The sequence below is a fragment of the Gymnoscopelus braueri genome (assembly GCF_963280865.1).
Source record: "Gymnoscopelus braueri genome assembly, chromosome: 11".
NCBI lineage: Eukaryota > Metazoa > Chordata > Actinopteri > Myctophiformes > Myctophidae > Gymnoscopelus > Gymnoscopelus braueri.
This window is the reverse complement of record NC_137613.1, coordinates 38125592-38138727: the sequence shown is the minus strand read 5'-3', so window position 1 is coordinate 38138727 and position 13136 is coordinate 38125592. Positions and strand designations below refer to the sequence as shown.

Genomic DNA, 13136 nt, shown 5'->3' with positions numbered 1-13136 from the left:
CTCCAAACACAGTACAGAGCTTGCCCTCATCAAAGTTACCAATGACCTCCTGCTCTCCTGCGACACCGGCTCACTCAACATCCTCATCCTCCTTGACCTCAGTGCTGCTTTTGACACCATCAACCACCCCATACTCCTCTCAAGCCTCAAATCCACCCTCGGAATCACCGGCACTGCCCTCTCCTGGTTCACATCCTACCTTGCCGACAGTCATCAATTGATCTCCGTAAACAACTGCAAATCCATCACAACCTCTGTCACCATTCTCCCCCTTGGACAGATCCTTTGCCACCATGGCCTCTGTTTTCACTGCTACGCCGACGTCACACAGCTCTACCTCCCCTCCAAAACCGTTACTGCTACCACCCTCTCTACCCTCACCACCTGCCTGACTGACATTAAAACCTGGATGCAAAAAAACGTCCTGAAACTTAACTGCAATAAATCCGAAGTCCTCATTATTGGTCCAGATGCCCTCAGCCGCTCCACAACCAATTACCAAAACAGCCTTCTTCCACCTCCAAAACATCGCCCGCCTCCGTCCCACACTATCCCAAACTGCTGCAGAGACACTCATCCATGCCTTCCACCCTTCATCACATCCAGAATCTACTACTGCAATAGCCTCCTTTACGGCGCCACCTCCAAAGCTCTCAAGAAACTTCAATATGTGCAAAACTCTGCCGCCCGCCTCCTCACCAGAACTCGATCCAGAGACCACATCACCCCAGTCCTCCACGACCTTCGTTGGCTCCCAGTAAAACACAGAATAGATTTCAAAATACTCATCACCACCTACAAGGCCCTCAATAACCATGCTCCCCGCTACCTCTCTGACCTCCTCCAACACCATGCCCCCTCCAACTCCCTCAGGTCTGGTGATGCCAACCTCCTGGACTTCCCCCCCAAAAAAGAAACAAACGCAACTGGGGTTAAAGGGCTTTTTCAGTTGCAGCCCCCTCCCTTTGGAACCCACTCCCACCTCACACCAAAGCTGACCCCACTCTTGCCGTGTTCAAAGCCTCCCTCAAAACCCACTTTTTCAGACTTGCTTTCCCCGCCTAACTCAAACCAAATCTCCCTTTCTGCTTCTTAGTCTTAGCTTAATGTTTTTAGGGGGGGGGGGCGACTTTGGGTGCTAAAAAAAAGCATTATTATTAATCTTTTTCAAATCATTGTAGTGGAGTAAAAGTACAATATTTGCCTCTGAGATGTAGTGGAGTAGAAGTAAAAGTATTGAAAATTGGAAATACTCCAGTAAAGTAAATGTACCTCAAAATTGTACTTAATACAGTACTTGAATTACGTAGCCTACATGTTCTTACTTTACACCACACAGAAGGGAGAAATCTGTCAAGGATGGATTCTAATAATGGCCAATATAGGCCTACTAGCAAGTTATTAGTGTATAGCAATAAAACAAAAAAACAGAACTACTAGAAAAAAAAGACTAACTGCTGTTTGACTAAGCACAGAATTTCTGACAGCCTGTTATGATTTTAACAGATGAGACACAGCAGGTTTTACAATTTTTTTGTGCACATACATTGTTTCAGATAATGTGCTGATATTATACAATCTGATGAAACGTTTGTTTGTTATGCAAAGTCCTACTTCCGTGGACCACTGGACCTCATCAGTGAAGGGTAGAGTTGGAGGGACCCGACTGATCCATGGCTAGGAGGGACTCCCTCCTAACCATGGATCACACAACGGTCGTCTGTCACGACCGTCATGGATGAACTTCAATCTGGTTTTTGTACTTTCTCCCTTTTTGGCCTGTACATTACATAAACGTCAGATTTCAAATATAAACCCTAACTTGCTAACCCCATGGTCACGGATGTTAAAATTGTGTTCGGGCCCTCAGAAGTAACTGTATCTTCCGCATTGTTCAATAAAAAGCATTTTAATCCGATTGGTGGCCATTTTCTCATAGAGTTATAATGTATTCAGAGTGCAGTTCACCTCCCACCCGATAGGGCCGCGTGGTGGAAAGCATATGGAGAAAATACGGAGAAAATGGCCACCGATCGGATTAAAATGCTTTTTATTGAAGAATACGGAAGATACGGGTACTTTTGAGAACCCGTATATAATTATAACATCCGTGGCCATAGGGTGAGCACTTTATATTTGAAATTTGAACGTTTATGTAGATGTACGGATTAAAAAAGAAGAATGTGCAAACACCAGGTTGAAGTTCATCCATGACTGTCTTTATATATAATATATGACAGTCATATTTCAGGGCTCGGTCCCTCCCAGGGTCCATCCTCTCATAGAAGAGTCCCCCTCTCACGCTCTCGCCAGGAAATTGCAGCGCATGCTTTTACCGTAATGTTGTGGGGTTACCGTAAATTTCGAGGTCACTTTTCTTTTCTTCAGGGGGGCGGGGCGGTATAGTAAATAAAAGTTTGGGCAGTAAGCAAAGTGACCAGTAAGTGATCACAGACAGCAGGACGTTTGTGCTGCAGCAGATGCAACACGCTTAATTTAGTTTGTTTAGTGTAAATTAATCTACATAGTAACGGAATAGTAATGGAGACCACCACGGGCTCAACGGTCTGCGAGGGCATGTATTCAAAGCTGATCGATGACGAAGCTGCATATTTCGACGAGTTAAACAACAGCAACAAAGATGTGGGCTACAGCGGTAAGGAATGTTACTCTGTGGTGGAAAAAGTACTCATTTTTTTTCATTACTGCAATGTAGAAATACTCTGTTTCAAGTCAAAGTCCGGAATTAAACATTTTATTGAGTATGTATAAGTACAAATGGTACGGTATTTGGCATTACAATGCCAATATTTGCCTCTGAGGTGTAGTGGAGTAGAAGTAAAAGTATTGAACATTGGAAATATTCCAGTAAAGTAAAAAATACCTAAAATTGTACTTATAAGTACGGTACTTGAGTAAATGTACTTAGTTACTTTACACCATTGTCTATTTCACAACACAAAACCCCAAGCCCCTTTAAAGGAGACAGTGAAATAGTTTGTGGTTTTTAGCATCACTTCACAAACACGGTTTATCTAATCTGTTTTATCTCTGATGTTTGTTTCTCATCAATATACAGATACAGTATTAATTACAGAAGGTCAACAGAACATAGATGTGTCATCATCTTAACTATTGTCTGGCAAATGATAATTAAAAACAGCTGAATGGAATAAGAGGACCAGGCCTAGTTGGGATAGGCTCATTTAAAAAAAACAATCTTGGCCATAGGACTGGGCAGTGGGCAACATGAAACAAATCATAATATTTGACATATGTCCCAATATTAATATTTTGGGATCATATAGCATTTGGAGGGTAACTTCAGTTTTCTTTTAAATCTCTCTAAAATTCCCCAAATAACAATCTACAAACACAAAAACACCTTGTCACAATGTAACAAGGTGTGTGCTTGTAGATTTGCCATTTTCTCTATTTTACCATTTCTGACAAATTACTAAATGTTAAATAATGCTTAAGTGATTAAAACCAGAGTATAAATCCCAGACTCTTCATTCTTGGCAGGACATCATTGTCCTGCCAAGAATGAAGAGTTGAGATTGACTTTGGCATTGTTCCTACATTCTCTGTTGGACAAATGATCAATAGTCCATCAAAAATATGTTTTTCCTTCAGGCAATCAGAGCCCTGATCGATGACCAAAACACACACAAATGTCTTCAATCTGTAAATACACACTGACAAGGAGTCTACAAGCTCTATGTTTCACACACTATACTAACTAGTCTGGTCCCAAAACCTCTCACTTTTTCTAGTGTTCATTTCAATTTAATAATGGCTAAATGAATTGGAAGGTTATTTGTTTCTGTATATTTCTCTGGCTTCAACATAAAGTTATATACCCTACTACTTGTCTGTATATACAGTATACATTGATAGTTTTTTCTTGCAAATAAAATAAGGCTATTTTAGAATTCTTCTACACTTACACACACTGTACAAACTTGATACACTTCACTGAATTGCTATTCCTGCCAAAGATTTGAATTGTATTTGACCTTGTTCAACAGTTCAGTTTAGTTTTTTATATTGTCAGTACAGTCCGTCCGCAGAGAATGTCACACCAGCATTTCACTGACTGCACATACGCACGTACACTCATACCGTACGATAGTACTTGTATGAGTGCATGACAAGTAAACTTCTTGAATAGCAGAATATGCCTCTGTTTAAGTTTGTCAAACAACTGCGTTTTTTTGTTGTTTTTGTTTGGTGAAATGCCTTTCCCCACTGAACCGCACCCCCAGAGGTCCTGTCAGGACAAGTCTGTGTTCATTTAGATCAACATGACTTGTTGCTTGATAAATACACCCTAATACGTTTTGGGATTGTGTTCTCATGTCATAACTACTGCTCCAACACGTTTGCCCTGACATAATTATGTTATTAGGACTTTAAAGCTGCAATCCATAACTTTTATGTCCTCCCAGGATCTCCAGCACGAGAAACCAGATATCTAGAGCTCAGCCAGGGGATATATTGCATGTATGAACTTCAGGCAGTACTACAGGCAGACCACCCTCACAACTGCTGCAAATGTGCTAGTTACTGTATATTGCTTTAAGATACTCGACCATACAGAAGGTTTTATTCATTATAATAAGTTCTGAATTTCAGCTTTAAAAATATCAGTGAAGCAGCCCCATTCCTCACATTTGTGGCCACATGTTGCTTTTGTCAGGCTTGACGGCCAAAGTCAAATCATGTTGATAAGAATTATCAGCATGATTTGACTTTGGCCTGATGCCTGAGTGACAAATGCAGCATGCATCCAGAAGTGTGAGGAATGGAGCTGGTTTACTGATATTTTTCTAAATCTAAATCTAAAATAGTCTCATGGATATAACTGTTACAATATATTTCCAATTTCAGTTCATTGTGTTTAAATAAATAACAATTTCCACCATCAAAACGGTTGACATTTCACACATAAAAGATTTTGTGTATATCAATCAACAGTTCCCAACCTTTTCTGGATCAGGGCCCACTTGAAAATCTTGAAAGTGTTCGTGTCCCACCCGTCTGACCAATTAACTAACGTAGTATACTTTAAGTTCTTTACTGGTATCACAAACAAAAAAAACATTTCTCAAGGTTTTAAAGTGAAAAAGTGCAGTTTTTAGTGTTTCAATATTAACGTATTATCATTAACCAATTAAGACTACTCTCTGTCATTTTAGATTTTTGTGGCTGATCTACAAGCTCATAGTTTGTAGATCTGCTATTTTTGAAAAATCGTGAATTTGTGTGCAAATCTTTGAATATATATTTTTCTAAGCAAACATTTGTAAAATATTTTTTTCCAGGGACCCCCCCCCCAGAAGCAAAGATTTGAGATAGTTTGTGTTTAAAAATATGTATATTAAAAGTTTTGCTCACATTTTCACGATTTATTTTACAAAAATAGCTGATCTACAAGCTCATAGCGCGGATGGATTCAAATCATTAAAAAGTTTGGGAATCTCTGTGTTCTACCTAATCCAATCATACCCCTCTATGTCTCTCCTACAACCTCAATTTCTCCCCCCCTCCTCCTCCTCTCCTATCCAGGACCAGTCTCTTCTGTCACAGTGACCCCTCAGCCCAGAGGTTCAGGGCCCTACAGATGTGCCACATTGTGCTTGGCTATGCTGTGTGCTGTCCTTTTCATCTCCCTCATCGCAGTGACCGTTCGCTGTAAGTACATAATCATCATGACTACCTCTGTTGTACCTCTGTCGCTACCTATACCATTACATTACCTCTACCATTACATACAGTTCTGTGTAATCCAGTGGTTCTCAAACTTTTTCATGTCAAGGACCCCCATCTGAAAGGTTTTGTGCCGGGGACCTCCAGAAGCAAAGATTTGGGTTAAAAATGTTCGCAAAAAAATATATAGCCTGTATATATATTCAAAGATTTGCACAAATATTCAAGATTTTTCTAAAATAGCAGTCTACAAGCTTATAGCGCGGCGCTTGGCACTTAATGTCGCGCTATGAGCTTGTATATCTGCTATTTTTGAATAGCCAAAGTATAAAATATGGTTAAAGTGGTTAAAATGATTGTGACACTGTATTACTATATTACACAAATTTTGCTGGGGACCCCCTGGTACCCCCCTAAGGACCCCTGGGGGTCCCCGGACCCCACTTTGAGAACCAATGGTATAATCTGTTGTTGTTGTCGGGCAGAAACCTTGTATCTCCATATTTCAGCTTTTTATGTTTTTTTTTTCTTTTCATAAATGAATGCCCTACTTTATCGTTCAAGTGTGTCGCACAGAAGTAGAAAGAATAGCCGATCTACAAGCTCACAACCCGTTGCATTGTGATTGTTGTGAGCTTGTAGGTCTGCTATTTTGGCAACATTTTGAAATTGAAAGTGTTGATAGTGTCTGTGGGTTTTATGAATATTTAACCAAGGAAAAGTATACTATATTAACACTAAATGATAACTACATTGGAAGAAAAGAAGAACGGAGGGGTTGGGGCTCATTCATAGCCAGCCTGAATATTCAGTTCTCCCTATGAGATATGCGATGAGTGAAGCAAAATGAGTCGCCTGGCAAACAAAAATAAATCAGTACTGGTAGCTTAGATGTAGCATTTATTCATGTCTGTATACAGAATGTGCGTGGTGTGGAAACAGTTAGTCAGTCAATGCTTAATGAACATTTTAACGTTTGACGACAAGAGGATTCAGCAGCTTTTGAATGTGGCAACATTCCAAGGATGAATCAACAAGAAACAGATGTTTGGGGCTCAGCGTGTATATTGTGTGTGTGTGTGTGTGTGTGTGTGTGTGTGTGTGCGCGCGTGTGTACAGTATGTGTTTATATATTCTCCTGTCTTTGTACATGCATGCGTGATTGGGTACATACTGCATGTGCGTGCGTGCATGCATGCATGACTGCACGTGAACGTGTGTGCAAGTACGTTTGTGTTTGTGTATATCCTCTCTGTTGAAATAACATTCCGTAAGGAGGTCCCGTGAGTTGCAAACCTTCAGTTCTGCTTTTCCTCACACTGTTGACATTAGGTCAAATCAGCGTATTTTAGGGAGGAGTTGGGCCACACTGGAACTTGTTATGAAATAACAAAGAGTGAAGACTGGCCATTGGCCATTAGCAAAGCTCAAATGTAAAGCAATATCATTTGTTCAGTTGCAACTGGTGCTATTGAGCATGGAGAGTGCAAAATGACATGGCCTCATGAGAAACAAAAACAGCCTTTACAACTGTAAATATGTTTTTATTATCATTTATATGCTGTAACTTCAAAGTGATATTGTATATGTATTATTGCTGAACTACTCAGTTTGTCATTGCCAGACAAAATAGTAGAGATTCCACAGCCTGTAGAGAATATGGGCCATGGGATGGTCAACTGTGGGTTTGCTACTTAGTAGGTTGTCGAGGAGTATATACAGTAAACCAGTCAATGTCAACCACTGGATACCAATTCATAATGGGTTCTAATGATTACTCAACTCAAATTTATGTGGGGTTATTTTAGTTCTTTGTAATAAACCATTTTAGCAGTATAGACCCCCAGCCATCCTGAATAAATCTGCTATCCTCGACTCACCAACGCCTAGCGGCAGCATTTAAGTTCAAGGTAAACCTATGGGTGATACATCCCAGTGAGGCTATGCCATTAGGGAGCTTTTCCTGCAGTAGAAAGGTTACAGGTTCAATCAATGCAACTATCAAAATGTTGGAACTGTTATCAACTTAAAACTTAAAACCTCACATCGTCTCCCCATCATCCCTCAACTCTCATGTCTAGTTGCTGTCTCCACCCAAATGAGCTCACAACGCGTAGCAATGAGTTCTGAGCCCGTAGATCTGTTCAGTGTGTGACGCCATCGTACGACCAAATCTAAGGCTTCAACTTCCTCTCCTCTGCTTTCGTGCCACCAGATAGGAACATGTCCTCTGCACTGGGAGGCGATAAGGATGACCCGGCTGGCACAGAGGCCCAGATTCAGCGACAGAAGCAGGAGGCCAACCTGACTGCCCTGACCGCGCTCGTGAGCCAACTGCAACAGGAGAATACCAACCTACTGACAGAGCTGAGCGTCAAATGTGCCACTAAAGGTATAAAGACACCTGCAAGATCACGGTAAAGTACCACATATTTTATGTGGTACTTAGAGAACGTTGGAACTTTTCTAAAAGAAAAACAGCACAAAAGTATTCTTCTGTCCCATCTTTTTCCTCTCCCACTAAAATGCTTTCTCTTCACCAGCTCCAGAGGTCGTCCCAACAGTGCCCGCTACCTCAACCACCTCAACGGTGGCCCCCACCACAGTGGTGTGTCCGGACCGCTGGCAGCTCTTCAATGGCAGCTGCTACTTCATCTCCAGCACCATGCGAGACTGGTCGGATAGCCAGAGCTACTGCATGGAAAATGGAGCTCACCTAGCCATCATCCTCAGTGCAGAGGAACAGGTAGGAAAAGATAGATGGCTGGAATCGATCGATGGATCGATCCCAAACCTTTCCCCAAGGACTCCCAAATAGACATAGCCTCTGGCTGCACCCCCCCATTTCGAAATAACAAAATTGTGATAGCCGATCTACAAGCTCACAAGGTCTACAAGCGTTGTAAGCTTGTAGAGCATCTGTTTTCACCAAACGTTTTCATATTTCCACCGAATATTTGTCTATTTTCACCAAATGCTTGCCTATGATGTCATGCCCAGAATAGGGACACTAGGGTTCATGTGGTTAAAGGAACACTTGTTCTCTGACTTTAGGACAATTTAGATCACATGAATTTGAAAATAAAGCTGATGCTACAAAATATATTTAGTGCCTTGTCTTGTGTTGTCTTGCGTGTCTCAGTCCTTTCTGTGGGAACTTCTTCCCAGAGGCCATTGGAACTCATACTGGATCGGTATCAGTGATGCTCACACGGAAGATGACTGGAAATGGGTCGATGGTACTCACCTGGTTGGAGGGTAAGTTGAAACTGTTTTTATTTTAAACGATCAAACGCAGCGCATTGTGCTTAACATCAGTGGTGTAAAAAGTACTACATTTATTTACAGTTTTTTTTTTTTTTTTTTTTTTGACCTTCAGGCGGTACTGCTTTGTCAACCATTAGTGGCCAAACAAACCACAGGCTATACCTTTATTAATAGAGGGGCAGGGAGACCAAAATACAGCCACCCCAGTAGTTTAAGTTATATTGTATTAACATACTCTATCATACAGACTGGTCAAATTAGAATTGTTTTTATTCACTAAAAAGTTACATAGTGTAGCTTTAAGATGTTATGAAAAATAATGTGTTAAGCAATAGCTGACCTTCTTGACCTTTTTGACCATAGAATCCATTCCTTCTTGAATATGCTGTATAAGCAACAAGGACTTTTTTTTTATCTTCTTCCTCAAAGCCTCTCTTTCCCCTTTTATGCTCCGGCAGCAGTTATTTCTAATAGTCCCATGATATTTTCCTCTTTTTCAAATATTTATATAGATGAGTAAGTAAGCTTCTGCTTGTTTTACTTGGCAGCGTTCCTCTTTTATTACTGTCCATCCCTTCCTCTCTCATCCCTTCTCTTCCTGTTTTTTCCCCCTCACTTCTCCTCCTGGTTGATAAGATGTAGAGGTCAGCGCAAGACTGATTTTTCTAATCCCACACAGCAAGATTTACAGCCAAAACTTTACAGTTTATATTGAACCCTTTTGTAACACTAGTGCATTACATTTCTATAATGTGTTATAAACATTATCATCTGCTTATAGCACTGTAGAAGTCAAATTGTAAGCACTAATAAATACTCAAAATGCATTATAACAACCATAACACGTAAAGCATTTTATAATTACTTGTATAAGGTCAAGTATTATAATACTTCATAATTGCTGGAAACTCAGACAATTTGTTTTTGGCGTTGGTCATTGTGTATTATAATTCTCATAGTTGTAATACATTATAATAATTTGTAATGTCTTATAATCACTGTTATGATGCATTACAATCTCTATAATAAAGCATTATAGTGTGATTATATGCGCAAGCTTGTGCTGAAATAGAGCTTGTTTTGCTCTGAGGAAATGTTGAATTTGGCCTTCAGGTCACTAGTCCTGGTTCTAGTCCTGGGCACTACAAAATCGTAATCCGGCCCTAATTAAAAAGCATTATGAAATTATTATAATGTATTGCAACTATGAGAATTAACATTGAACATCATGAAGGGCACGTCCATTTGCATCAATTGCAATGGAAAAGTCATTGAAGACCTTAAAGCAACTTTCCTCCTCTACCCTGGATTTTAACCCGGTTTCCTGCGTACGCGCTGACATTTTTACCATTGAATCTTGACCATCAGGTCAAAATTTGTGTCAGATCCTGTGTCAAGGTGAGATATGACCTTTGACACTATCTAAATGTCTCAATAGAAGAGCAGGGAGACTAAATACAACCGCCAGAATTGTATAAGTTATATTGTATTAACATACTCTACCATACAGATAGAACAAAATTATATTTTATGCATTACAATAAGTTACATAGTGAGGCATTGAATTTGTCATGTCATGGAAAACGTAAGATTGTTTTGATGGGGGACCCATTGATGCATTTCTTCCTATCTCTTTCTCTGTAGTTTCTGGGAGGACGGTGAGCCGAACAACCACATTGATGAGGACTGTGTCTACATAGTCAAGACCCGCAAACTGGAGCGTGTAGCAGTGAAGAGCTGGTACGACGCCCCCTGCTCTTTTAATTTGCCTTTCATCTGTGAGAAGAAGATTGTGGCTGCTGAATGAAAAACTCCATTTTGTAGTATTTGTAAATGATGTTTTAGCCTGATGGACAGGGGTACACAGGCAAACAATATGCTCATCACAAAGTTCAGACAAACAAAGGAAAGTAATTGAAAATAGTTGTTTTGAGTATTTTCTGAGCATGCATAGGTCTTTATGCGCTGCTTCTTTCTTCACTCTCAGCTATGCACATTCATAGTCAATTCATAAAGATACGGGTTGAAAAACCCTAACATTTGAGCTTTGCAATGAGAATGCTGTGGTCAGTTACATCAAAAGCTGCAGTAAAGCCCCTATAGTTTCCTGTCATCCATATACAGTATGTTAACCATTGATCAGTCAGGTGCACTAGTGCAGTGCTAGTCAAATGCCCTGGTCTATAAGCATGCTGAGCATTTGTAAGTAGTCCATTTCTATAAAAAAAATATTACATTTGACATTTGATTATGACATTATGTTCTCTTACTCAGCACAGAGTATACTAATAGGTCAATAATTAGAACCAGTAAAACCTGTCTTACCATCTTTAAGTAATGGAATGATTTTAGACTCTTTCAATAGCTTGGGACACATCCTACTAAGTACGCATAAGGTTAACCAATATTCATGATAAAATATGAATATTGTTTGAGGAGCAGATAGTGGTAATATCATGAGCTAATATCGCTATAGCTAAAACAAACAGAAACAACATACATTTAAAACAAGACTTTTATAGAAGAATAATTGAACTTTGAAGCTCTTTAAACCAGTGACTGACTTTATTCACCCCTATGCGTGATGACGAGCTTATCATATTTAAGGCTGAATGTATCACCTTCTTGGGCAGCTTTCAACTTGGGCAACAGCTCTTTTCTCCTTGCACAGCTTCTGAGAAGTCTTCATTTATGCAGATTTCTGTGGCCTTAAATTTCTTGGCATAAGAAATAATACTCAATAATACTCTTTGTCTTTAATGCACAAACGTTTTACCACAATTCTCTTGGCCTTCCCCCTCCTGCTACTGACTAATTCTCTGGGCACGCTCAATGTCTATATTTGTACCATCTAGACCCAGTCAGGTTGTTTGAAAGCATTTGTCCAACCTTAATCTCTGATTCACTCCAATTCTCTCCTTGCAGTGTGGCTCCCCCTGTTGACGGCACTGCCAATTAATTAGCACACCTTCAACAGGGGGATTTGCTTGTAAAATCAGCTGGTGTAGCGTTAGCTTGGAATGAAAACCTGAATACTCTTGGGCCTACATGGCACTTGACAGGCCTCTTGTCAGTGTATGTCCATGAGGTCATGTGGTTAAAAAGTATGTATGGTAAATGTGTATCTGTTTGGTAAAGGGGCCTTTTTGGAAGTCGGGTTACAGTGTATGTGTATTATACCCTAAAGGTTTACATTTACAGGTTATGGGATCTCACGTATAAGGGCAAAACAAATGTTTTTTACAAACACTTAGTAGTAGTAGTATCGGAGCTCTGCCTACGTAATTAGTGTTATTTTAGATTACTCATTTTATATACTGTATCTACAGCAGCCTATCTGTTGTACATCTAGTAGTCTAGTTGTACATGTAGTTGATTGGTTCTAAACTAGTTTCACAATGGGACCAGAAATCCTGAATTAACCAAACCCTAATGTGTTGAATAAGTTTAAACATTTCAAGTTGTTACTTTTCTCGGACTGAGTCAAAACGTCTCACAAAGCACTTTTCGGTCCGAACTTCCTGGTTGTGAAACACCAGTATAGTATATACATCCAGTTAGAGGTCTGACAGCCTCAGATTTCAACCAGGTTCCTGGCTATTTGAGCCACAATATGAAACTTGATTCTAGAATGTAACTTAAAATGTAAATACTTAGATCTAGCCAAAGTAGTTTTTATAGCTTAGCAGGTTTGGTGTATTTCTACTGTACATAAAATATATCTATATTTTAATGCATGTATTCTAAATGGGTACAGTATATGATTTTTCTGAAGCAACCACTTCTTAAAAGCAATCACTTATACCTCTATTGCACTTTTATATCAAAGTATTGAAACTGCTTAGTTATTTTTCAACGTACTGAAAATCAGAGAAATATGAGATGATTGTGAAATGTGTCTTGTGGAATGGATATTGTAAATAAAAACATGATTTAAATGTCAAAACAATCAGCCTTTTTTCTCAACATTCACAGTCTCAACGGAACAAGTTACAGGAATACTAAATGTATGTGCAGCATGTTAATGTATTGATAGCACATGTACAGTATATTGCTACAACTCAAGTATTTTTATTTGCTGTTATTTTGATGACCATTGTTGACCATTTAAAATCTTTTGTCCTGAAGCCGTCATCTAATGGGTCAAATTGGCTTAA

The 13136-nt window shown here is 39.6% G+C and overlaps 1 protein-coding gene across 1 annotated transcript; it reads left to right on the top strand.

Annotated features, from left to right (window-relative positions):
• The first annotated feature begins 2328 nt into the window (after positions 1–2328).
• LOC308096000 (uncharacterized protein) lies at positions 2329–12928 on the top strand. Its single transcript, XM_080443239.1, has 6 exons — positions 2329–2656; positions 5572–5697; positions 7928–8104; positions 8256–8458; positions 8855–8970; positions 10624–12928. The coding sequence occupies exons 1-6, from the start codon at positions 2542–2544 to the stop codon at positions 10784–10786; spliced, it is 900 nt and encodes a 299-aa protein (XP_080299365.1). The 5' UTR covers positions 2329–2541; the 3' UTR covers positions 10787–12928.
• The last annotated feature ends 208 nt before the right edge of the window (positions 12929–13136 follow it).

Coding starts and splice junctions, on each gene's coding strand:
- LOC308096000 (XM_080443239.1), top strand. CDS start 2,542: ATGGAGACCACCACGGGCTCAACGGTCTGCGAGGGCATGTATTCAAAG. Junction 5,698..7,927: donor CATCGCAGTGACCGTTCGCT/GTAAGTACATAA, acceptor TCGTGCCACCAG/ATAGGAACATGTCCTCTGCA. Junction 8,105..8,255: donor CGTCAAATGTGCCACTAAAG/GTATAAAGACAC, acceptor TCTCTTCACCAG/CTCCAGAGGTCGTCCCAACA.